A 23469-nucleotide genomic window follows, 5' to 3' on the forward strand; every position below is an offset into this window, starting at 1 on the left:
TATAATAAGTTGTCATTGTCATATATTAGCGATAGATAATGATAGATTCTGATATATATTTCTCACTGTCTATTATTATCTTTATGTGATAGATAATAGTAATCTACCAAGATCAACTACTGTATTTTGCTATGTATATTTACTTTCACCCGTTTTGTAATTTAGAACATATTCTCCAAAAATTAACTTCCCTGCTAACTTTTAGGGGAGAGTATAAAAAAAACATTTTAAAATGGTAAATTTTAGCAATGATTTAAAAAGAAAAAAAAAACAATTCGTAAATATAATATTGAAAAGAGGTCTTTTAAAAAATATAAAAAACGACAAAGTATTTACACTATATAGAACAATTCCAAAAATGGAAAAAGCCCAAAGGCCAAACGTGTAAAATACCAAAAATGTTCCGTCAACAATAGACGTAATGTATTTGGTAACGGGATTTGGTATACAATCGTTTAGATTTTTTTTTCAATTCTATCTTTTAATTTGTTACACAATCGTTTAATTAATTGGGTTGCACGATCGTTTAGATTTGGCTACACAATCGTTTAGATTTAAGGTTCCAAATCTAAACGATTTAAAAAAAAAATTGGTATGAACTAATTTTTTCAATATTTTTTATACACAATCTTTTAGTTTTGGTTATTCTAATTTAAATTTAAATGTCCAACCAATTTTTTCAAAGATTCTTATACACCATCAGATTTGGTTACCTAATCTAAACGTAAAAAAAGAAATGAAGAAAGACGATACGATGCGTGCAGTGAATGAAAAAAAAAAAAGAGGAAGAAAGACATGCACAGGTCTAAAAAAAGAGAGAAAAACAAGAAAGACGATATAAAGAAATAGAATTTGTTATCTAAATCTAAAAAAAATAATAATAAATCGCAGCTGTCACTACAAGAATTTTGGCCTTTAATGTCGGTTTAAAACCGACATTAAAGGCCTTTAATGTCACTTGGCAACCGACATCTTTGCGAGCGTTATTAAAGGCCTTTAATGTCGGTTGGGCTTTAATGTCGGTTTAAAAACGACATTAAAGGCCTCTTTAATGTCGGTTTAAAAACGACATTAAAGGCCTTTAATGTCGGTTTTCAACCGACATCTTTGATAGTGTTATTGAAGCCCTTTAATGTCGGTTTGGCTTTAATGTCGGTTTAAAACCAACATTAAAGAGGCCAATAATGTCAGTTTAAAACCGACATCAAAGGCTTGTTTTTGTCCATTTTTAGAAATTTATATTTATTTAATTGTTGTATTATTGTCCATTTTTTATAAACCAACATTGAATCCAACAAGTGAAATTAACTACAAACTTGAAACTACAAGTCACATTACGTAGGAAACCATATTATTCAAGTCTGATTCCACCAACAATGAAAATGGTATTAGCACTTGCACATAAATCTCATTCATATCTTAAAGCAACAATAAATCCCATTCATATCTTAAAGCATATAAATCCCATATTATTCAAGTCTGATTCCACCAACAATGAAAACACGCTTGTTGATGGTATCTAATGGTGCCTAGTTGATCGCCATCTAGGCTGAAGACCTTAATTAACTGTTTGGCTGAACCGCTAGCTAAGATAGGAGCATGTCTATGAACGGCTAGTGCTGTAAGTGAACCTCTGTGAGCATCGATGGTTAGATACCGATCCCTCTGATTTCTGATATCCAGAAATTGAATATCACCAGCCTGAGAGGCACTGACAATCTGAAGAAGAAAACGATAAGCAGAATTAACAAATACATTTTAATAGGATACTGAAAATACATTGATCACAGCCAAGAAGTTTTATCACCTTCGACGAATCAAGTCCGGGTTGAAAGCCAATCCCCACAACCTTTTCTACTTTTTGCACATGTGGGCGCATTGTGCAGACAAGCCTACAAGTTCAGAGAAGGGTTGAAGGCAAATATGCAAGAAATGCAAAACAAGTAAAATTATCAGAACAAACCATTTGATTTCATAAGATTTCTTATATTTTCTATTTCAGTTTCCCGGTGAATGGTAAAAAACCATAAGTCCTCGGAGTTCTTTATTGTCTCTAAAAAAATTGGGGGCGGGGGGGGGGGGGGGAGATAACTAATAAGTAATCTGCAAAGCGGGTCATGAGAAGCTTAACCAAGAGCTTTATTCAAATAAAAGCATCAAGAGGGAGAAAAGGTACATATGCTTACAATTCAGGAATGCGAGCATCATAAAGCTTGACAGAACCATCAAAGAAACCAGCTGCAAGAAGACCCCCATGGACTTGAGAAGCAGACTGCAAAGGGATGAACGTAAGAGCTCTTTAAATATATACAGAGACTGTATCATTATACCAATCATTTAGTTCATAAGATAAGGCATCCAACACTAGAGCTAATAATCTCAAAACCTAAACCTAAAACAAAAACATAACAAGCTTAGATATGAGAACCAATAAAATAAAAAAGAAAATAGAGACCATTCACAGGAAACAAAACTCTCTTCATGACACATTCAAAGGAAAGAGTCGAAAAACTACATACAAAATCACAGATGGAAGCTACGATTAGAGTACCCTCCAAAAAAAAAACAACCGCAATTGCAAATATGCTTGCAGTATGGCACCCAAAAACGAAAATAAGCTCAAAACTCCTTGACCAAGGAGCTCCAAGACAAATCAATAAAACTAACTTGGAAAACAAAGCAAGTTCTCCCATCAAAAACCAGTCATTGTTCAAAGCCACAGTTGCAAAAGAATAACCTAATTATATTATATACCTTATCTAAGGCCAGAATCTTTGTCCATATAAAAACCAGAATTTGTCGCAGCTCCGGCGTTGTCGTCTGCAGAAGCTTTAGAACATACGGGAATATTCCAACGAACAAGGCCTAACAAATGAATTTATTCTATCAGCCACCAACAGCAATTGCCACTGAGATGGAAAATATGAAAAAGAAGAAGGAATAAATGGCACAGTAATAATTTGCAAAGTCTCAAGTAAGGCTACCAGATCAACAGCCCAAGGTCCCATATCAAGAAATCTACCAAGAAGAACCAGCGCCCTGAATCGATGTCCTTAGCTGAGTAAAACCTATGACAAAGGTCACTCTGCTGTAATTATACACAAAAAATTAAAAAGAAAGAAAAACGTTCACCCTATGGAAAACGAGGTTACTCTATGGAGACGGATGAAATCAATAGACATAGCATACATTGAGAATGGATCTAAATAAGTAAAGCAAGAGCAAAATGGAAAGAAAAGAAAAGGGGCGGGAAAAACAATGATTTGGCTCTACAAACATCTCTCCACACAATAATGATGGCGGCATTAGTGTCCCCGAAAAAGCTAACATGAGAAAGAATATTACACATGTCGATTCTGGAGGTTTCTTGTTTTCGGATCCATGATCAAGCCATACCTCAAAAGCTGTCAGCTGCTCGGTGAAAAATGGACTTGGCTAGAACATTACAAAAAACAAATTTTTAATTAAAGATTTGAAGGATAACTTTAAACAATAAACTTTTGGAATTGATGACAAATATTTAAAAAATGTGACAATAATTTTATATAATACCCCTTGGGTGTTGAAAACACCAGTCCTATTTTGGATCCATTTCTTTATCCCATTTAAGAATACTTAACTGGCTTAGTTTATCGGCTTTTCTAAACTTTGATTAAGGTAGTGGAAGGGAGATTTGGTCAACAAGGCTGTAGCATTAAAATTGATGGGCTCCAAGAGTTATTAATTAAGGCTGACAGAAAATAACCATGTTGGTCTAAGAAAGGAAGCAAAATGCCCAGGAAAATATTGAAATTCTTGTGGGTTTCATTTTGGATGGAAATTTACTTAAGTTGCTACATGACCACCCTTTTAAGGTTAATATCTAAGGAGCTTAAAATGATTTCTAAATGCTAACAAATAAATACCGAAGAGCACTTAGAAAGAAATAATAAAGTATTCCACAGAAAGGCAGAACATCAGAGGGAAATGTTTGAATTAGCAAATTGTCATGTTTCATTTTGAATTCATGTTAGGTAATAATATTGATGTATCATTTAGCATCTACAGGCCCTCCTATATAATTAACTAACATAGGGGTAGCATTTTGTGAGTTCAATTAGAGAGCCTGACCTTGCATGTAATATAAAATATAATGGATATCCCTCTATAACTTTCACTTGTAAATAAAATTAGGCTCGTTGCCTTTATGGTAAAGACACTTTCACATACCAAGATCTGACCTTTGATACAATAAAAACACATGTGAAGAAAAACTGACCTGAAACTCCAAGTTGGGGTCTTCAACCAATGCTGGAAGTTGAGAAAGACAAATTTCGGCAGCCATGTCCCATGCATCCCTGAAAGAAGCAGAACCACAGATGGGTCAGTCAATGAACCAATTGAACATTAACAGACCTAATAACCAACGTTTCTCAAACTCTACCACATGTGATGCTGATGGGTTGGAGGTAACATTGGATGTGAAATTGGAGAACAATTTGCAGACCGCATAATCCACTCAGCAAGCAAAAAATTTCTGAACAGACTGGCAACTAACAAATCCTGTCTGAACAACCTTTGAAATAGATCTGCACCAAGAAAACATATTAGCTATGATGAGAAAGAAAAAGGACGGCATTTGTTGAGTAAATCTGAAAGCTACCATGTGGAAGAACATTCCATGCAATTGTATCAGTGACAGCTGTGAAAATCCAATTCAATTCCCCAAGAAGTGTCTTCCGATCAGTTTGCCGACCAGGTATTTTGTCTATCAATGAATCATCAAGTGACTCACGGAGCAATGAACGTTTGCAAAACCTGAGGGACAAGATCCAATGATTAGAGAATATCCAGAAAACGATGAAAGGCCAGTACTTCGTAAACAAACCAAAGAACACATTATTATTAATTTAATGAAAGACAGAAGGCAGACCATATAGCCCAGAATAAGGTTGAGCTTGATGAAGAGGACTCTGAAGCTGCATTCTTGTTTTCACAAGCCAAACTGGATTTGTGCAAAAACAAACCTGAGAAGTAGTACAATCACAGTTGTGAATATAATAAAGAACAGAAGTTCAAAATGATGAGGGCATAGAAATATAATAAAGAACAGAAGTTCAAAATTCCCAATTCAAACTTACCATTCTTTTCGTCGACAACCCCAAAGCAAAAAACCCCAAAGCAACATCAGTGTTTGAAGAATGTGAGGAGTGACGGCGGTGGTGGCGGGCACGAGCTGGGCACGAGGGACGATGGTGGTGGTGGTGCCAGCGACTCTTCGGAGAAGAAAGGGAAGATTGTTAGATGAGAATGAGGAGTGTGAAGAAGAAATTGGAAGGATGAAATCGTGTGGGTGATTGAGAAAGAGTAAAGTAAGAGAGAGAAAGTCATTTTTTATAAAATAAAAATTTAAAATTAAAATTAAAAAGGAGCTTTAATGTCGCTTTTCAACACAAGGATGTTTAATGTCGGTTTTAAACCGACATTAAAGCTCCAGCTTTAATGTCGGCTTAAAACCGACATTAAACATCCGCATTTTCAAAAACGACATTAAAGCTCTTTTTTCATTTTTTCCAACCGACATTAAAGGCCAGATTTGTTCTAGTGTGTACGGAGGAAGACGATAAAAAAATTAGAAAAAATATGGAAGGGCAAACTTGAAATATTTAAGAAAGTTTTTATGGAAAAACATTAAATCTAAAATTTTGTTCTTACTATGTATTCTCAAATTTTACTATATTTAGTGTACCGACACATGTTAGCATGATTAAGAAAAGGAAATGTATTTCTATGCCATGTTTGATATCTTTTATGTTTAAAACACCAATTAACTAACCTATGCCATATTTGATATGTATGTCAACTAATATACTTTTATATATTTGATATTATCAATTAATTAGTTATAAAATCGATATATCAAATTTATCTTTTAATAAGTGTTAAATGTATTTGTTGTTATTCCAGTGAACTTAACTTGAATCTTTATTATTTTTCTAGTATATTATCTACTTATATTTCTTCAATCTATATGGTTAATTGATAACTATATTGTGAATTTAAAATTAAATTTTGAATGAGTTTTGATCTACCATTGATTTACGTGAAAAAATGAATTTAAGAAGTATATTAAACATGCATGCTTATGATACACCAGATGTAATACTTGAAAAACTATACTAATATAATATACCAATAATACATAATATTATTATTTTGAATGAATGATAATATATACTATCGATGCACACATTAATGATATACATGAAATGCATTTTGAATTGATACTAAAATACACACACCCGCTTTATTAAAATTTATGGTTTACTAATTTGATATTTACCAACAATAATGTATATGTATGTTTTCTCTCTCTCTAAATCAAGTATATCAATCAATTGAAATTTGAGAAATATCAAATATCTCTACGTTATATATTTGATATACAAAATTGAACATAATTTACATGTCATCACAATCATACCAAAATTATATTAAAAAAAATTAAATAAATTAAATGATATATTTTATATTTGGTATATAAAAAAAAATAAACAATCAAGTAAAAAAAAAACAAAATAAGATATCAAAGCCTAAATCAAACTATAAAAAAAATACTAATAAAAGGAAAATAACTCCATATTAAAAAAGAAAAAAAAAACAACAAGAACTTCCATCATAACACAGTTAAAAATATATTTATGACAATATATCATTGCAAGACAAGATTAATTACATATGAATATGTCCAATTGAACAAAGAAAGAGTTGAAAAATCGAAAAAAATACAAATAGAATGTGGAGGAAATTTGTATTAATCAAAATGAACTGTATTAATTCAAATAATCTGAGTTTTACTTTTTGACACATAATCTCCACTTATGAACCAAAACATCTTTATTAATTGGATTGTTTTTCAAATAGATTCCATCATCTTTAGCTGTCCAAATACAATTAGTATCATAACATCTATAAAACAACCAAATCGATTTTTTCTCAACCCAAAATGCCTCAAATGACACAGACTCTGCATTTGGCTTCTGCAAGTAACACCAAAACAATGTTGTATCCCAAAAGTTTACCTTAAAACTCCAATTGAATTCCCTTCCAAAGCTAAGATTTATTTTTCCTAAATCATCATCTTTGGATTGACAATGAACAAACAAGTTTTGGTCTTTGCTTAGGCCATTGACAATATGGATGTGCCATCTCTTCAGCCCGAGACCCTCGGTTGGCTTAAGTATAGCCAATGACAACGCTAACAAGAAGCAAAATATCAAAAAGTGCTTTTCCATAGATCTCATAGTCTCCATTTACTTGAGATATTGCACTTAATTTGAAAAGCACTTTGGTTTCGGGTTATAAAAAGGGATGTAAAGTGCAATGGATATATCCAAATTCTTTGAATGATGCGGCGATATAAATGCTGTCCGTTTGAGTAAAATTTTGGTGAGTTATAAATTAATAAGTTACTTAATTAAGGCTCTAATTATTATTTAATTTCTTGTATTTAGTCATGAGTCTTTAGTCTTGAAACGATTGATTTATTACTGCATTTAATTCGGGATGTAACATCACAAAACAAGCTATTTAAAAAGATTGAGACTTATTTTTGGTAATGAAATAATATACGATGAAAACATGGTAAATAATGGTAAGGTATTATAAATAAGTAATATAATAGTATAGATGTCCATGTCATATGTCTTATTATTGTAGACACCTAGGGTACGTTTTGGGAAGGGTTGAGTTAGAGAAGGGTTAATGTTCTGATAAAACTAGTGTAATGATAAATCTAGTTTTATCATAACCCTTGTTTGGGGAAAAGATTTAGAAATATAGTTTTATGATAAGAGATGTTTGGGAGAAGGGTTACGTGGGAAGCGTTATGGGGATTTATGATAAGATGTGTTTGGGAGAAGGGTTAGGTGGGTAGTTTTATGAGAATTTTATAATAAGATGTGTTTGAGAAAAGGGTTAAGTGGGTAGGTTTATGTGGAATTTATGATAAAATTTATTTGGGGGAAGTGTTATGTGGGTTGGGTTATGAATATTTTTTTTATGTAGTAATTTTTTTAAATGACATTGTAAATATAAGTAAGAAATTATTATTACATATTTTTTTACGAAAACGTTGAACCCGTCTTATTGAAAATAATTTTTTCTATGTGTAACGTTATTAAAGTAGTAAAGATAGTTGTCCAATTTGAAAATAATTTGTTAACAAATTGTACTAATTTTATTCTAAGTCATTTTTTAGAAATACAAATTATTTATTGCCTATTTGTAATTAGTGATAAATAATTAGCGATAGCGGTAGCGGCGTACATTTGTTTTTAGCATATATAATTATATGGTGTAACGCATGTGTCCATATTTATAATTATTCATTAAATTAGTTATTATGTAGTAGTTGAATGCCATATTGCTCAAATTGTTACTATTTTCGTTAATTTTAAAAAACATTTTCAATAGAATTGAAGGGATGTAGAAGGGAGAAAAAGATAACATATGCATAAGATGTCAAGTACATACGAAAAAAGGTTGTGTACAATATGAAAAAGAAATAACAGTCAATAACATAGTGGAAGTCAAGGAAAAAGAAAAGCTAGCCAACGAAGTACAAACATAAACTATCTGGAGATGTCTCATAGGATGACTCTACAAAAGCCCTCCCTCTCATCCTCAGGCATCGATGAGAAATCCCGCATTTTGTCTATACGAGACAAAAGGTTCCTTGCAATAACGCCCTATCCAAACTTGTTAGTTTCGACATCTCACGCAATATGCGAAAGAATTCCTACCGCACTTGGTTGTCATTGGCAAGGGCGTGTTCAGGCCAATCCGCAATCATCCTAAGTTGGTCAGTTTGTACACTCCAGCGCCATATATATGACTTCAAGCTCTGCCTTTCACTGGCTTCCCCTTTTCCTCTTCGATTCGCTCGATCCCACTCTACCCTCAGACGCACGAGAAGGTCGTGCGTACATCCTCCTAGGACATGTCAATCCCCTAGCTGTACATTGATGGGAAGTCCTCGTTCACATCAAGCATGTCGAACCTCTCATACGCGACAGGCTCCTTAGACTCCACGTCTACGAACGTCTTTGCGAAGCGACCCGCCGCTCTATCACGGCCGAACGCATATGCAAGTTCGTCGTAATAGATAAATGGTTTGTTAAGGAGTCCATTCACTGGCAAGTAGCAGAACGTTTAATTTATGTTTCTTACCTTAACCCAGTTATTGAAGAGTTCCTTCTCCGTAATTATGCATTTTGCGTCGTCGTTCCAACCGAATCCATTGCAGGTTGGCCCCCGCATTTCTGCGATGGCCTGGAAAATCCACTTCAGTGTCTTTATTCTGTAGTCAGTTACAATGGTTGCACGGACCTGACATCCTGGTAATTTCTCCGACATTATGTGTACCAGTTGTGTCAAGTAACCTGGCCGAAACGTACCATTGTCGGATTTCCATCCCCCCATGGAAACGAAATCCACTAAACACTCTACAAGAGTGTCCTCCTCCTCCTTAATCTATACATGCCTCGGGCACGCAATGAGGTAGCCATTCTGAGAATGAAAAACGATAAATAATTCATGGAAGCCATTAGTAATTTTACATTTCCACATTTACAATACAAACGAAGAGGAAACAATACATGACCTATACTATATGTAACAAATGCACGGTTACATTACATTTAAAATAAGAACAAAGTAACAAAGTAATTTACATTGCCACACAACCGACCCTAATTTTAAAAGCGTTTTAGTTAACATTACGCAACTGCCATTTCTTTGAACGTTGCTTTAGCTAATTCGTCGCACCAATTTGACCACTCGATTGTCGTCTCAATGTACTGAATGTCTTCTGTAGCGGTGGTGGTGGCTTATGTGGAGTCCCCCTCGTCGAGTTCGTCTATGTCGTCGCAATTGATCATTTCTTTGTTTATCAAATTATGGAGCAATTAACATGCTAGGATTGTTCGGCACTGCACTTAGAGCGGATAATAGGACTTCCCACGAAGTATTGCCCAACGATCCTTAAGAACACCGAATGCGCGCTCAATCACATTTATTGCCAAAGAGTGCTTCATGTTGAAGTATTCCTTTGTAGTTGTTGGGGCATTTCCATCACCCCACCAATCTTGCAAGTGGTAGCGCTAACCTCTGTATGGAGCGAGGAATCCCTTAGCATTTGGATAACCCACATCACATACGTAATAATATCCTGTACCGAAAACTGATACTCTATTGGCATTCCATTTGTAACTTCCAAAATGGTAATGAAAATTAAAATTGTAGATACCCTTTGGCATTTGCAATCCGTTTTCTCTGCCAAGGGCATCCTAGAGAATTCGTGATTCTACTACATATCCTTCATAACCGGCAAGGACATATACAAAATCCTCTTTCGTGTCGCAGACGTCGAGCACATTTGTCGCAATTTCCCCCTTTCGCGTTCTGAACGAAGGTTGTTTTGCTGCGGGCACGTTCACCTTTATGTACGTCCCATCCAATGCCCCAAAGCAATTTTGCAGGTTCATAGAAAGAGGCTTACATTACCGTGACATTCTGATACTTGACAAACTTACCATATAAATAGTGGCGCACCTCGAAACACTTCTAACGTTGATCAGTGTAGTTGTTTGATACTGACACAGGTTTCTTTATCAACTCGTCGTGGAGTCGCACCATAACCAAAAGGACGAGGTTAAAATGTCGTGAGATTGTCTCGCTTGATTGTACAAATTTCCGTTGAATTACACGGTTCTTAACGTCATGTGCAAGGACGTGCAAGAACATCGCAACCATTTTCTCGACATCAACAATCTCCGTCGATGAAAGACCAGCTACAGTCCTAAGTAAGTGGCATAGAATTGCAAATATGCGCCTATTTATGTAGGTGCTTTCGCGACACACAAGATCAGACTCGTGTATCATCCGAAAGTACGCAAACTGCCTAATTCTATTCCTTGTAGCAAACGGTGTTTGTAGGAGATGCTTATTGACGTTCATTAGTAGCTCCAACGTTAGGAGCATCTGACGTTGGGCAAATGTGAACTCGGTTAGGACTCCAAGAAGTGTTTGTTGATCCATGTCAAATGACCTTAACTGCATTACAAAATATGTGCCTAAGTATGTTATTAGAATGGTCATTTACAATCACTAGAAGAAATCCAACTTTTAATGTCGGGTGGAAAAAATAAAAACGGAGCTTTAATGTCGGTTTTCAAAAGATGGATGTTTAATGTCGGTTTTAAGTCGACATTAAAGAGGGAGCTTTAATGTCGGTTTAAAATCGACATTAAACATCTTCCTTTTTGAAAAGCGACATTAAAGCTTATTTCAATTTTTAAATTTTTAAAAATTTTTTAATTTCGAAAAAAGTTAATGGTTTCTCTCTTAATTTACTCTTTACTCTCCGAGCCACACGATTTTACAATCCCTCACTTTCTGAATTTCTTTTATTCTCTTCTCAATCTCATCTCACTTTAATCCCTCTCTTCTCTGAACGGCAAGCGCCGCCACCATCTTTAGAAGAAATCTCTCGTGCCCGGTCGTTATCGAACCCACCATCGTCGTCCCTCGTGTCCTGCCCGTACCTTGTCATTGTCGAACAGTCCTTCTTCGACTGTCGTTGTGCTCGCCACCACCGTCGATTCAAACATCTCTACATTTCTATTTAAGGTAGTTTTACTATCATATAGAAAAATGAATGAATATAACATCTCTGCATTTCTCAAACCCACGATTTCACCTATTGCCTCAAATTTCCACAGCCCACAATTTCATCTCAAACTCAAATTTCCTTATTTTCTCTATGTTTCGTTAGAAGTACAAAAGAAAAGAAGAAGTCGAAGGGATAAAATTTTGTCGTTGCCGCAAAAATTTTCGAGGCAATGTTCTAACGTAAATCCCAATTCTCCCTCAAATTTCTTGATTTCTTATTCTCCATCTTCTTCTTTCTTTTGTTATCCGTGTTTCAATTTTTTAGGTTTCAGGAGAAGATATGGGAGAACCCATTTGCATGACTTTGGTCGTTGCCGCCGGTAACAAAATACTTCAGAAGAAGGGAACCGTCATTTTCTTTTTCACATTTTTTAGGTCATTTAATTTCATCCGATTCGTTTTTTTATTCTTCCTTGAGTTGTTTGATCGCTAGTAGTATAGTGTTTCTTTAATTCTCAATTTTTTGGATTTCATTAAGGAAGCATGAGAGATTGAATTTTCTTTATGAATTGGGTTTGAAAGTTGGGAAAGCTAGCAATTTCGATGGATTTAAAAGCCTTGAAACCCTACTTAGTTCAACTATTGCCGCGACTGCCACTGAACCATCTAGTTCCAAGGTATTATTGCGTTTTTTCGCTAATTTGTGTGCTTTGGTTATCTCTCTTTGTATTGTTCAATTATGATGTTTGTTGGATATTAGAGCTCTGTTTGAGGATGAGCCTCACTCTGCCAATGATGCATGGAGGAAACTCCATTCTGATCCTTTGCTCATCATTTAACAGCGTGAGAATAAACTCTTGCTCGCGTAAAAAACAATCCTATGGCTATGATTTGCAAAACCGTTACTAGTTTTTAATCTCCTTTTATGGCTTTAACACCACTAAACCTTACAAGTTTTATTCTTATAACACGGGCTATGGAAATTTTATGTGGAAACATCTTTCTTCCTTTCATTATTTTGTAGAGAGATTTTTTGAACTTTTCTCTTAGTTTGTTCATGGACACTTTACTTGGTGGCCTATCTAAATACTAAGTTATTCTTTTGAGCTGATGTGATGAATTTCTCTGCATTTCTCTTACTCTTTTGATAGAAGCTAAAGATGAATCTTTGATCAGAAAGTTTTTTCTATATTATTGCTGAGACAATCTTGGCATAGAGTAAATGCTTATCAGCATTATTTAATCTGTCATTGATTTTTGTTGTAGAGATTAAAGTTATCCCTATCCAAAGTAGATTAGAAGACAAGAAAGTAATGGTCATTTAGTAAATATTTTAGTCTGAAGTGGACAAGCTAAAGTAGAGAATACAGTTATATTGAAGGAAGGTAGAGTTCAATAATGTATTGAACAAAAACTGAGAAATGATAGATTTCTAGGATTTCTCAAGTTCATAATGGATTTCTAGGATTTTCTCCAACAATTTTCAATAAATAAACAATCAAATCACCAACAATTTTCTTTTGCATTTTCTAACACTAACTCTGCTGAAAACAAGGAACCTGACCAATCCCTTTACATTTTTCTATTACCCATTTCTTCTCAATTTTAAATATAAAACTGCATTCTAGGTGTTTGTTTAAACGTTGCACTGGTGGAGTTTTAGGTTTTGGGTTTTGTTTCTTATGTGCTTATTGGTTGAGACTTTTTGTGTTTTTGGTTTGATTTTGATCTTTATTTCTAATGGTAAATTGATCTTATAGTATTGAAAGATTTGGGGTATTTGATCTTATAGTGTTGAATATAGTTGTGTTTATTGATACGTGATTATATGTAGGTGTTGGATGATGTATATTTGTTGTAGTTCTATATGGAAGTGTTGAAAATTGTATGCTGGTATTTTAAGTGTTGATCTTGTGTGCATTGCAGGTGAAATAGAAATATAAGGTTTGCCACGGAGTGTAACATTTACGAAATTGTGCTTTCTTTGGTTTTTGCTTCGTCTTTGTGCAATCTACTTGGCAGCTTGAAAGGTGGAAATGACCATATAGATAGATGGTCAGACGATCGTTGAAGGTTGAAGACTGAAAAGACGTTTGGTCGTGGGTATCTTGCATTTTTCGTGCTTGATCTCTGTATATCATATACTATGATCACAAATACTCTGTACCATGTTAACTTGTTTAAAGTTGGTTGTAATAGTCACATTGTATGCGTGGTCAAAGTCCCTATCAATTGTCATTTCCTAGCTTACTAGTTTATCCGTTTCAGATTGTTAATAGAATCAAGAAGTTAAGGAAGAAAGCTGCCCTTGAACCTACAGATACAGTAGAAGTGTATTTTCGATCACAAGATTAGGATACATCACTAGCACACAGAGACATCAAAGTCCAATTTCTTTTAAATCTTTTGCAGTTTTTTAAACGATGTATATATGGAAAGGTTTCTTCTGCATTTTTCTTTTCTTATGTTTGTGGGAATTTCTTGTTAATGCTAGGTTCACATCTTCATTTCAACCTAATTTCCAAAGAAACAACCTTTTCTAGTGCTGCAAAGTTCTCATGTAATGTAATCTTGCCTTGAATCTTGAAAACTCTTGTGTATATCGGCTTTGGTTTGTAGTTAGATATGACTAATGCCATAAACATGCTTGTACGTTTCTCTCCTTTGGTCGTCCAAACTCGACTTCATAGTTTAACCTTTCCAGATTAGATTAATTCAATGTTGAAATAGTATCAAGTGTCTCAGTTTATAATCTTGCTATCCAAAAAATAAAATACCATAGATAAACATTTTATGCTTCTTCTACATTTACATTTTACATATATTAAGCTCTTTTTTATGTGTGGAATAGAATAACCGTAGATTAACAAATGCTTTGCTTTAATTGAACAGGTGAACTAGGGGCATCTGGTTATTGATGTGTATGTTAAGATGAAGAAGGTCTTTGATCAAACTGTTAGCGACTAGTAAGCTATCTTTTACGCTTGTGATGCTTTTTGATCGCATCATTTTAATTTCTTGATTTTAAGTCAAGACACATGATTACTTGTCTTTGCAATCTAATTAACTTTTGTCAAATGATCATTACTGAAGACTTTAAATTAGTGGTCTTGTTTCATCAAAATCATTTTTATTCAATTATTCATTGATCTTGTCAATTATACTTTATGCGTTACTCGTTAGGCTTTCCTAATAGGTTCCCTCTTCTTTTAACGTAGAAAGAGAGGTAAGTATAAGACTGCTCAAGATTCTTAAAATATAGTAGAAGGTATGCTTTTTCGGCTCACCTGTTTTGTTATTGCAAAGTGATATCATATTGCTTCAATTATTTTGTCTTGAAGAATTAGATTAGAGTGTTTAGGATTATTTGTTGCACATTTTTTCAATGATATACCTTAAGTCAGATATAACTGTTATTTTGCTCTAGCTATTTGATGACATTTTTAAATAAATCGACTATCTTTCAGATTACAGACCTTATTTTATTTTCAATACATCGACTCCAATGGGAGGGACCAAGCTTCTAATGAAAGCTATGTGTGCTTTTTATTCAATTGATCTGAATATTTAACTTCTTTTTCTGTATCATATGTTTGTTAGTGCTCTATAAATATAAAATGATAAAAATGTTCTTTCAACTTTTACACAACAGTTTCAATAAACGTTTATTTTGATATTGCTTGTAGAATGATTGAAGACATATCAGGTTGAAAGTGAAGCGATTGTGTAGATAACTAGGCTATTGTTGAAGGTTGAAGATTGAGAAGACGTTTAGAATTTCATATTTAAGTCTTGTATTAAGATCTTGTTTCATGTACTCTTGTAGAATGTATATAAATACACAATATTAAGATTTCATTTTGTGTATACAAATGTAAAAGACAAATATTATAGTTTCTAAAATAATATTAATTTTATTGATTTGTTGGAGTGAGGAAAAATATTTATCTACATGGACCCAATGTCGGTTTATAAAAAATGGATAATAATGAAACAATTTAATAAAAATAAATATGAAAAAACGGGCCCAGAACAAGACAAAAATGTCGTTTTTAAACCGACATTAAAGAGGCATTTAATGTCGGTTTAGAAACGTAATGTCCATTCTAAACCGACATTAAATGTCTTCAATAACACCATCGAAGATGTCGATTTCTAACCGACATTGAAGGTCTTTAATAACGCTCGCAAAGATGTCGGTTGCCAACCGAGATTAAAGACAAAATTTCTTGTAGTGAATGTACATAAAATTTAGTATATGAAAATTAATAACAAGTATTCGAAGAGAAGCAATGTGAAACCATGCAAAAAGAGGTTTGCATAATGTATCAAATAACTATTTCTTCTTTAGTACATATAAGTGGTTCATGTTTACGATAATTGAAAAAACCGTCCTCGAAAAGAAATACTTGTTTTTAGTTAAAAGTTATTTTTCAAAATTATATGAAAAGTTACATAAAATTGATTTTCCAATTAAATTTCGTTAAAAAATAGGGGTTACATTTGTAAAAAAAGTTATACCATTACGTTTGAGAATGAATTCAATATTTTCTTCGTAACTGAAATTACAATTAAACGAACTGTGAATTTGAAAACTTCATTTTACACATGTGACAATATGTTACTTTAGCTAGTCATGAAATAACTGAAAACTATTATAAAGACATTAACAAAAATTACACTAAAAACTTGTTTGAAACAAATTAAAGAAATAAATTCGAGTTTAATTTGAAAACTTCAACATTCATTTGACATATTCTTTTCATGGTATTAACTAATTACGAACAACTAACATGTGTAAACTTTATGCAATTTTTTTGTTACAAAATTGTAATTTTATTTTATTAACTTTGTAACTGCACTTGGACCCCTCATTTTACATGTTTCAATTGATGGTTGTAAGAACTGATTTAAATTCGTATTTATTATGGAAAGTAGGATTTTACGTTAATTAATTCTAAAAATACATTACTCCATTACTCTGTTATGTGTACTCTCATTCTTGTTATACTAATTTAATTCCCTATATAGTCATTAATTGCATGATATGAAGTTAGACGAACGTTGCAAAACGTATATATATTCATCTTGCATATGTAAAAACTACGTAAACAAGATTTTTAAAGTAAACAATGCATACATCTTATAAACCAAATAATGTTTAACAAAATGTTCGTAATAAATTTATATAAAACCTAAATAAATAAATGAAAGAAGTTTGTAACAATAGAAAAGAAATTACAAACTTTGCTGTATGTGACAATAATATATGAAACTAAACAAAAGAAAGCCTACAAATAGCCATTACAATAGTACCTCTTAGAAGAGTATACTCGTGAATGGCAATGTCCTGTAGAAGATAAACAACCTTGTTAACATTTGTACATAAGACACGATATAGAAGGAAAAAAATGAAAGAATGTTAGGTATACATACCTTCTATGACGACAAGTAGGACCCGAAATCAACATTGAATGAGTAAAGACATTAATAATCAACAGGGAAGCATAAGAAAATGGATTTTTTTTTAATTCGTAGCCTCAGAGTTTTGAAACTCATTCAACATAATGAATGAAATTTCATGGTTGTAGAAACATCAAAAGTAAATGGAAAAAATACAAAAAAAAAAAAAGACAAATAAACAGAACACGCGTAAATAGAAAATAACAAAAAAGTTTATGGACAATGGTAGTACATTAAAACCATGAAACGATAGCGAAAAAGGAGGACAAAAGCATATAAGGTAAACATCAATACAATAGATGAATATAAGTAAATACAAAACTGTGCGTAAGTGAGAAAGGAGGACAAAAGTTAATTGCAGAAGATAGAAACATAGAGAAGATTACAATAAAGGAAGGAATGAAATAAAAAAGAAGGCAGATTAAAAGGATAATGAGAAAAAAAAAGTAACCTACGAAGGAGAAGATAGAAACAGAGAGAAGAATGCAGTGATAGATGCAAAATAAGTACATACAAAACAGTTCGTAAATGAGAAAGGAGGACAGAAGTTAATTGCTAAAGATAGAAACAGAGAGAAGAATACAATAGAGGAATGAATGAAATAAAAAAGAAGGTAGATTAAAAGGAGAATAAGAAAAAAAAGTAACTTACGAAGGAGAAGATAAAAACAGAGAGAAGAATGCAGTGGTAAAGAAGTGAAAGTGATAAATGAAAAGAGAAAATGAAAAAATGAAGAGGGAAGTAATACACTGCAAGCCTTCCATCAATAAAATTAGGGCTGAAAGACAGAAAATGTCTCCTACAACTGACTAAAAGCATAGAAAAGTCCAAGCAGTCAAAGACTATATACTGGAACCTATACCAAAAATATACAATCTGAACAAATGGAAGAGACAACACAATGTTGAACTACTGATTCTATGCAACCACAGGATTTTAACCAAAAATATCAATGATGCAATAAAAGTGTGTAATGCACTTGAAACATATTTTGTAAATCCCAAATCAGGCAACAAAATTGATAGAAAATTAAGGGTTGGGTGAATATAAGGAAACATAGAAGCCATTGCCAACATACATTTATGAACGAAACAAAGTAAACCAAGAAGACATAATGGAAGGCCAAAATGAAGTACACAACAGAATGGACAAATAAGTCTACATACATATATGGAAATAAAAATTCAGACATTAACACAAACAGTGGGAAATCATGGCAATAATATAAGTAAATTATTATAACAGAGAACAGAATGCAAACAGATACATATATTCCAAAACGAAATCAGTTTGTATTCAAAGGAATGGGAACTCATCATCAGCTAAAAAAAATTGGATTCAAAAGAGTCCAATACCTCTCTACCAAGCTCGATCAGCAACCATTAGCAGACAATGGTGGTGAAGTGTTTGTCTTATCAGTGAAGGAAATTACAAAATGGCAAGTGAAACACCCAGCTGTAATAATGGAATGTTGAGCAGCAAGAAGAAAATTAGAGGGTCGCCTTCAACAAAACGTGTTTGGAGGCAAAACCTTAGATCCGAAAAGGAAATCATGTTTGGAGCCAACACTGTTAAAGGGTTGACTTCAGCAAACACGAGAAAACCTTTGGGTATTGAGAGAGACAGATGAGAGAGATGTAGATAGAGATTCGACATCATGAAATGAGGGTTCATCGGCAAAACGCAACAGACGAATGAAGGAACAAAATATACAGAAAATGCAGGTTAGGGTCTTACGAAAATCAACAGATGTGGGAAATAAATGGCCATGGTTTGAATAGGGAATCAGGGGAAAAATGGGCAGATGAGGGTTTATGAAACATTTGAGAATCGAAAAATGGTAATGGAGGAGATGAGGGAGATAACACTGAACCAAAGAAGGAGGAATTGAATGGGAGAACCGAAAATGGTAATGGAGGAGATGAAGGAGACAACACATAAGCAAAGAAGGAGTAATCGAAGGGGAGAACCAAAAATACGAATGGATAGGATGAGGGAGAGAACACAGAATAAAAGAAGGAGAAATCGAAGGGGATGAAGATGGATTGAGTGTAGGGTTAACACGGGTTGAAGATGAAAAGGGAGGAGGAAATTCAATGGATTGATGGGGAGGTTTTGAGGGTAAAATCGGGATTAAGGAAATGGGTTTCCTTAATCTTGGACCCAAACGGGGGTTAGGGTTGGCATAACCTAAGCCCACAGTACTAACCATAATCCCAAACGGGCCCTTAGTGTCTAAATAAGGTCACCTCCTTCATCCATGTATCAAGTAATCATGCACCCTTAGTGGTCACGTATTGCCTCTTCTACTTACCAAATTGCCTATAAGAAGTGACATTATGTGGATTTGTAAAAAAACACTATACATTGGAGGTTTTTCCAAATTACTTGTATAGAGTGGAGAAATTTGAGATTTTTTTATTCTCTTTATTTTTCTTATTTTCTTATTTATTTATTTATTTATTATATTTTGTTATTTTATTATTATATTTTCTCGATTTTCATATTACAATTGTAGGTTGTTTTTACAGCACGAGCTCTGGCCATCTTCTCCGCTGAAGTTAGGTCTTAACGGTACGTCAATTTTTTCCTGCTTTTTATAATTAATAAAATAAATATTATTTTTCATGTTTAATATATATTAAATTTCTATTATTTTATACTAATACTAATAATTATTTATCAACAATTTTGATACACTGAAAAGTCATCAAGAATATGATCATCAAAAAGCAATTATTCTATATCTCAGATATTCTCCTACAGTAGCAATATCGAGAGAAATATTTTAAATAATATTATGTCCTTATTTTAATTTCTTCTCATGGTTAAATGAGATAACGAGTTATTGATTGAAAATCATAAACATCAGTCAACTAAAAAATCAACATTTTCCTTAAGTGAATGTTGTAAATTTTAGTAGTGCTGGATGAAAATAATTAATCTTAACCAACTGAAACAATCTTGTTCCCTACAGTGAATGTTGTGAATTTAACAATTGTAATCAATGTTATAACCACAATAAAATAAGAAATAATTTGTTTTTTGTGGTTGGTCGTTATAATCATCAAAATCTGAAAGGATCCATGAAATGATGATCTTATAAGAAAAGCCCCAAAAGAAAAAAAGAAAAATGTGGAAGCAAATTTTGCATATCAAATTGATAATGTATTTGGCCTATCCAGTATGACAAGTGTTAAAGTTTTGATTCTCCTGAAGAGAAAATTTGCATATTTGATAAAATACACTACAAAAAATCGAAGCTCTGTCGACATAGAGATAAACATTGAAAAATTGGTTTATTGTAAAAAGACCTTTTTGTGACGCCCAGAAGGCGTCGACAGTGGAGCTCTGGTGACGTATAATAGAAAACGCCGGTAGAGGCTAAGGCTTCCACGACGTTGAGTGAGGAGATGTCATGAAAACTTTTAAGTTAAATAATAATAAACACTTTTTTCGATGCCATGCATGTACACATCGTCGTTGCCCCAATAACTATCGATGTTGCATGCAAGGCTTCATGAAAGGTCGACCTTTTGTCGATGTTTCTTTGACCGCATCTACAAAGGTTGAACATTTAAAAAATTCTGACAACCCTATCATGACGCCAAATTGTATAGCATCGTGGGAGGTTGGACCTCTGTCGACGAGGTGTAAGTAAAATCGCAGGATATATGGCGTTTTGACTACTTTTGACAAAGTTCTCACGATGCCGTAAGTGACCACATCTCGAGTGGGAGATCCTATACTGACATTATACGTAAAACATCAAGATTTACTCTATAAAAAAACTAATTTCACATTCTGTAATTCACTGAATTGAGAAGGAGAAGGTCGAGAGAGTTGAGAGAGAGACCGAGAAGGAGAGCAAAAGTCACCGCTCCGTTCGTCGTCATCTGCTGCCACCGCTCTTCATTCCGGTAAGTGGTTTACTTTGTTTTAGTTAATTAGTTTTACTATTTAGATTTTGATTTAGTTGTAGGAGTACTGCATTTGAATTTAGAGTTGTTAGGATGTGAGATTGAAGTTGAGATTGAAGTTGAATTTGAGATTGAATTTCAAATTTTCAATTTGAATTCTTCAATTTGGGAGTTATATATGTTTGAAATGAGTTTCAAAACAATTCAGGGGTGTTTCTTATTATTATATTTGTGAATAGTAAATCTTGTATGTGCTTTATATATTACTTTAAGTGAACACAAAATTTTATAATAAAAATATATAATAATATAAACAGATACAATAAAATGAATAAAGTGTATTTGGCCAAATGATATTGACATAATTTGACATGTAAGAAATTTAACTTTTCGGTCCCTAATTATTTGACAAAATCTATATTGTTTGTATGTTTGATATTAAATTTGTTGTATATTTTAGAATTACAATCTGCTATATTAAAACAACGAAGAAATAAAACCTTTTAGTACAGCCAAAGAAGCTTGGAAAACCTTAAAGGTTGCGTATGAAGGCACTTCCAAAGTAAAGATTTCAAGATTACAGTTGATAACATCTAAGTTTGAGGCATTAAGAATGACCTAGGATGAATCAGTGTCTGACTAGAATAAGAGAGTGCTTGAAATCGCAAATGAATCCCTATTGCTCGGAGAAAAGATGCCTAACTCTAAAATAGTACAGAAAGTACTTCGATCCTTGCCTAGGAAATTTGATATGAAAGTTACTGTCATTAAGGAAGCCCATGACATTACGACACTGAGACTTGATGAATTGTTTGGTTCGTTGCTTACATTTGAAATGGCCACTGTCGATAGAGAAAGTAAGAAAGGAAATGGAATTGCCTTTAAATCCACACATGTAGATGAGGAGGCTGAAGTGATACTGAAGCAAACATGGATGAGTCAATAGCCTTGCTAACGAAACAATTCACAAACGCCCTTCGGAAATTAAAAAATATGAATGCCACAGATATGAATGCTCAAACCTCCAATCAGTATTGAAGAAGAAATGATGATAGTCTTTTTAGGAGGAACAATGAAAATTCAGATAGAAGAAATGATGGTTATATCAAGAAAAAGGAAGGTGACAGAAGGATTTTCAGGTGTAGAGAATGTGGAGGTGTTGGTCATTATCAAGCAGAATGTCCTACATTCCTGAAAAAACAGAAGAAGAACTTCTGTGTCACACTGTCAGATGAAGAATCTGATGATAGCAGAGATGATGACGGTAACATAAATGCCTTCACAACACGAATTACTGATAGAACACTGATGATGAAAGTGAATGTTCTGAAGAAAGCAAAAGTGATGAACTGACAATTGAGAAACTTGAAGCTTTATGGAAAGAATATTGTGAAGCAAGGGCGATACAAAAAGAAAGGATACAAGATCTTATAGAAGAAAATGAACGTTTGTTGTCAATAATATCCTCTCTAAAGTTAAAAATGAGAGAAGTTCAAAATGAGAAGGATTAAATTCTAAAATCCATTAAAATGCTAAACTCAGGAACGGAGAATGTAGAATCAATACTTAAGTTTGGACATAATGGTTCACAGAGACATGGGTTGGGATTTGTGGCTTCTTCAGGAAAACTTAAAACTACATCAGAAATCAAGTTTGTTCCTGCCTCAATGGGAGTTGAACATGAAACGACTCATATTAAGACTGGCATCAGGACTACTGTTAAAACTCTTGGGAGAACGTGTTACTATTGTGGTCAAAAAGGTTATATCAGGCTAATTTGTTATAAATTAAGACAAGATTAGCTGCGTCAACAGAAATACTGGAATAGGAGTCATGCACAACTGCACATGGTTTGGAGAATTAAAACTGCTGAAAGATGTAAGATTGCCTTTACATCCGTTCAGACCACAGATGATGCGTAGTATTTTGATAGTGAGTGCTCCAGACACATGACTGGAAACAGATCCTACTTTACGAACCCAAAAGATTGTGTCACCGGACATGTTACCTTTGGCGATGGTGCAAAAGGAAAAATTATAGCTAAAGGAAACATAGACAATAATAACTTATCTCGCCTAAACGATGTTAGGTATGTGGATGGACTAAAAGCAAACTTGATTAGTATAAGTCAACTGTGTGATCAAGGCTATAAAGTTAGTTTTGATGATGTTGGTTGTGTTGTGATGAATAAAGAAAATCAGATTTGTATGAGTGGTAAAGGACAGACTAATAACTGCCATCACTGGAATTCAAATATGTCAGGCACCTACCAGTTGACAAGATCAAATCAAACATGGCTGTGGCATAAAAAGCTGGGGCATGTCAGTATGAGAGGCTTGGAAAAGATTATAAAAAATAAAGCTATTGTAGGAATTCCTAATCTAGACGTAAAGGGAAACTTCTTCTGTGGAGATTGCCAAATTGGTAAGCAGAC

At 33.5% G+C, this 23469-nt stretch overlaps 1 protein-coding gene and 1 long non-coding RNA gene across 16 annotated transcripts; one reads left to right on the top strand and one right to left on the bottom strand.

Moving 5' to 3' along the window:
- Positions 1-1469: 1469 nt before the first annotated feature.
- LOC127144222 (regulatory-associated protein of TOR 1-like) lies at positions 1470-9462 on the bottom strand. The gene is made up of 10 exons (XM_051079868.1): positions 9211-9462; positions 4902-5006; positions 4643-4853; positions 4424-4568; positions 4259-4337; positions 3346-3435; positions 2755-2865; positions 2187-2272; positions 1808-1892; positions 1470-1719 (listed from the first exon to the last, which is right to left on the bottom strand). Exons 1-10 carry the CDS (start codon positions 9460-9462, stop codon positions 1474-1476), a joined length of 1410 nt encoding a protein of 469 aa, XP_050935825.1. The 3' UTR covers positions 1470-1473.
- Positions 9463-11418: 1956 nt separating this feature from the next.
- LOC103500480 (uncharacterized) lies at positions 11419-15573 on the top strand. 15 transcript variants are annotated; one of them, XR_007821490.1, is made up of 7 exons: positions 11419-11670; positions 11816-11892; positions 11978-12329; positions 13579-13755; positions 14147-14212; positions 14545-14618; positions 15339-15573. It is a non-coding gene; the product is annotated as an uncharacterized LOC103500480 (long non-coding RNA). The 15 variants fall into 15 exon arrangements; XR_007821483.1 differs by having other exon boundaries at positions 13579-13751; XR_007821481.1 differs by lacking the exon at positions 14147-14212 and having other exon boundaries at positions 11978-12087; positions 12191-12329; positions 13579-13751; positions 15120-15573.
- The last annotated feature ends 7896 nt before the right edge of the window (positions 15574-23469 follow it).

This window comes from Cucumis melo, chromosome 1 (assembly GCF_025177605.1).
Source record: "Cucumis melo cultivar AY chromosome 1, USDA_Cmelo_AY_1.0, whole genome shotgun sequence".
NCBI classification, from domain to species: Eukaryota; Viridiplantae; Streptophyta; class Magnoliopsida; order Cucurbitales; family Cucurbitaceae; genus Cucumis; species Cucumis melo.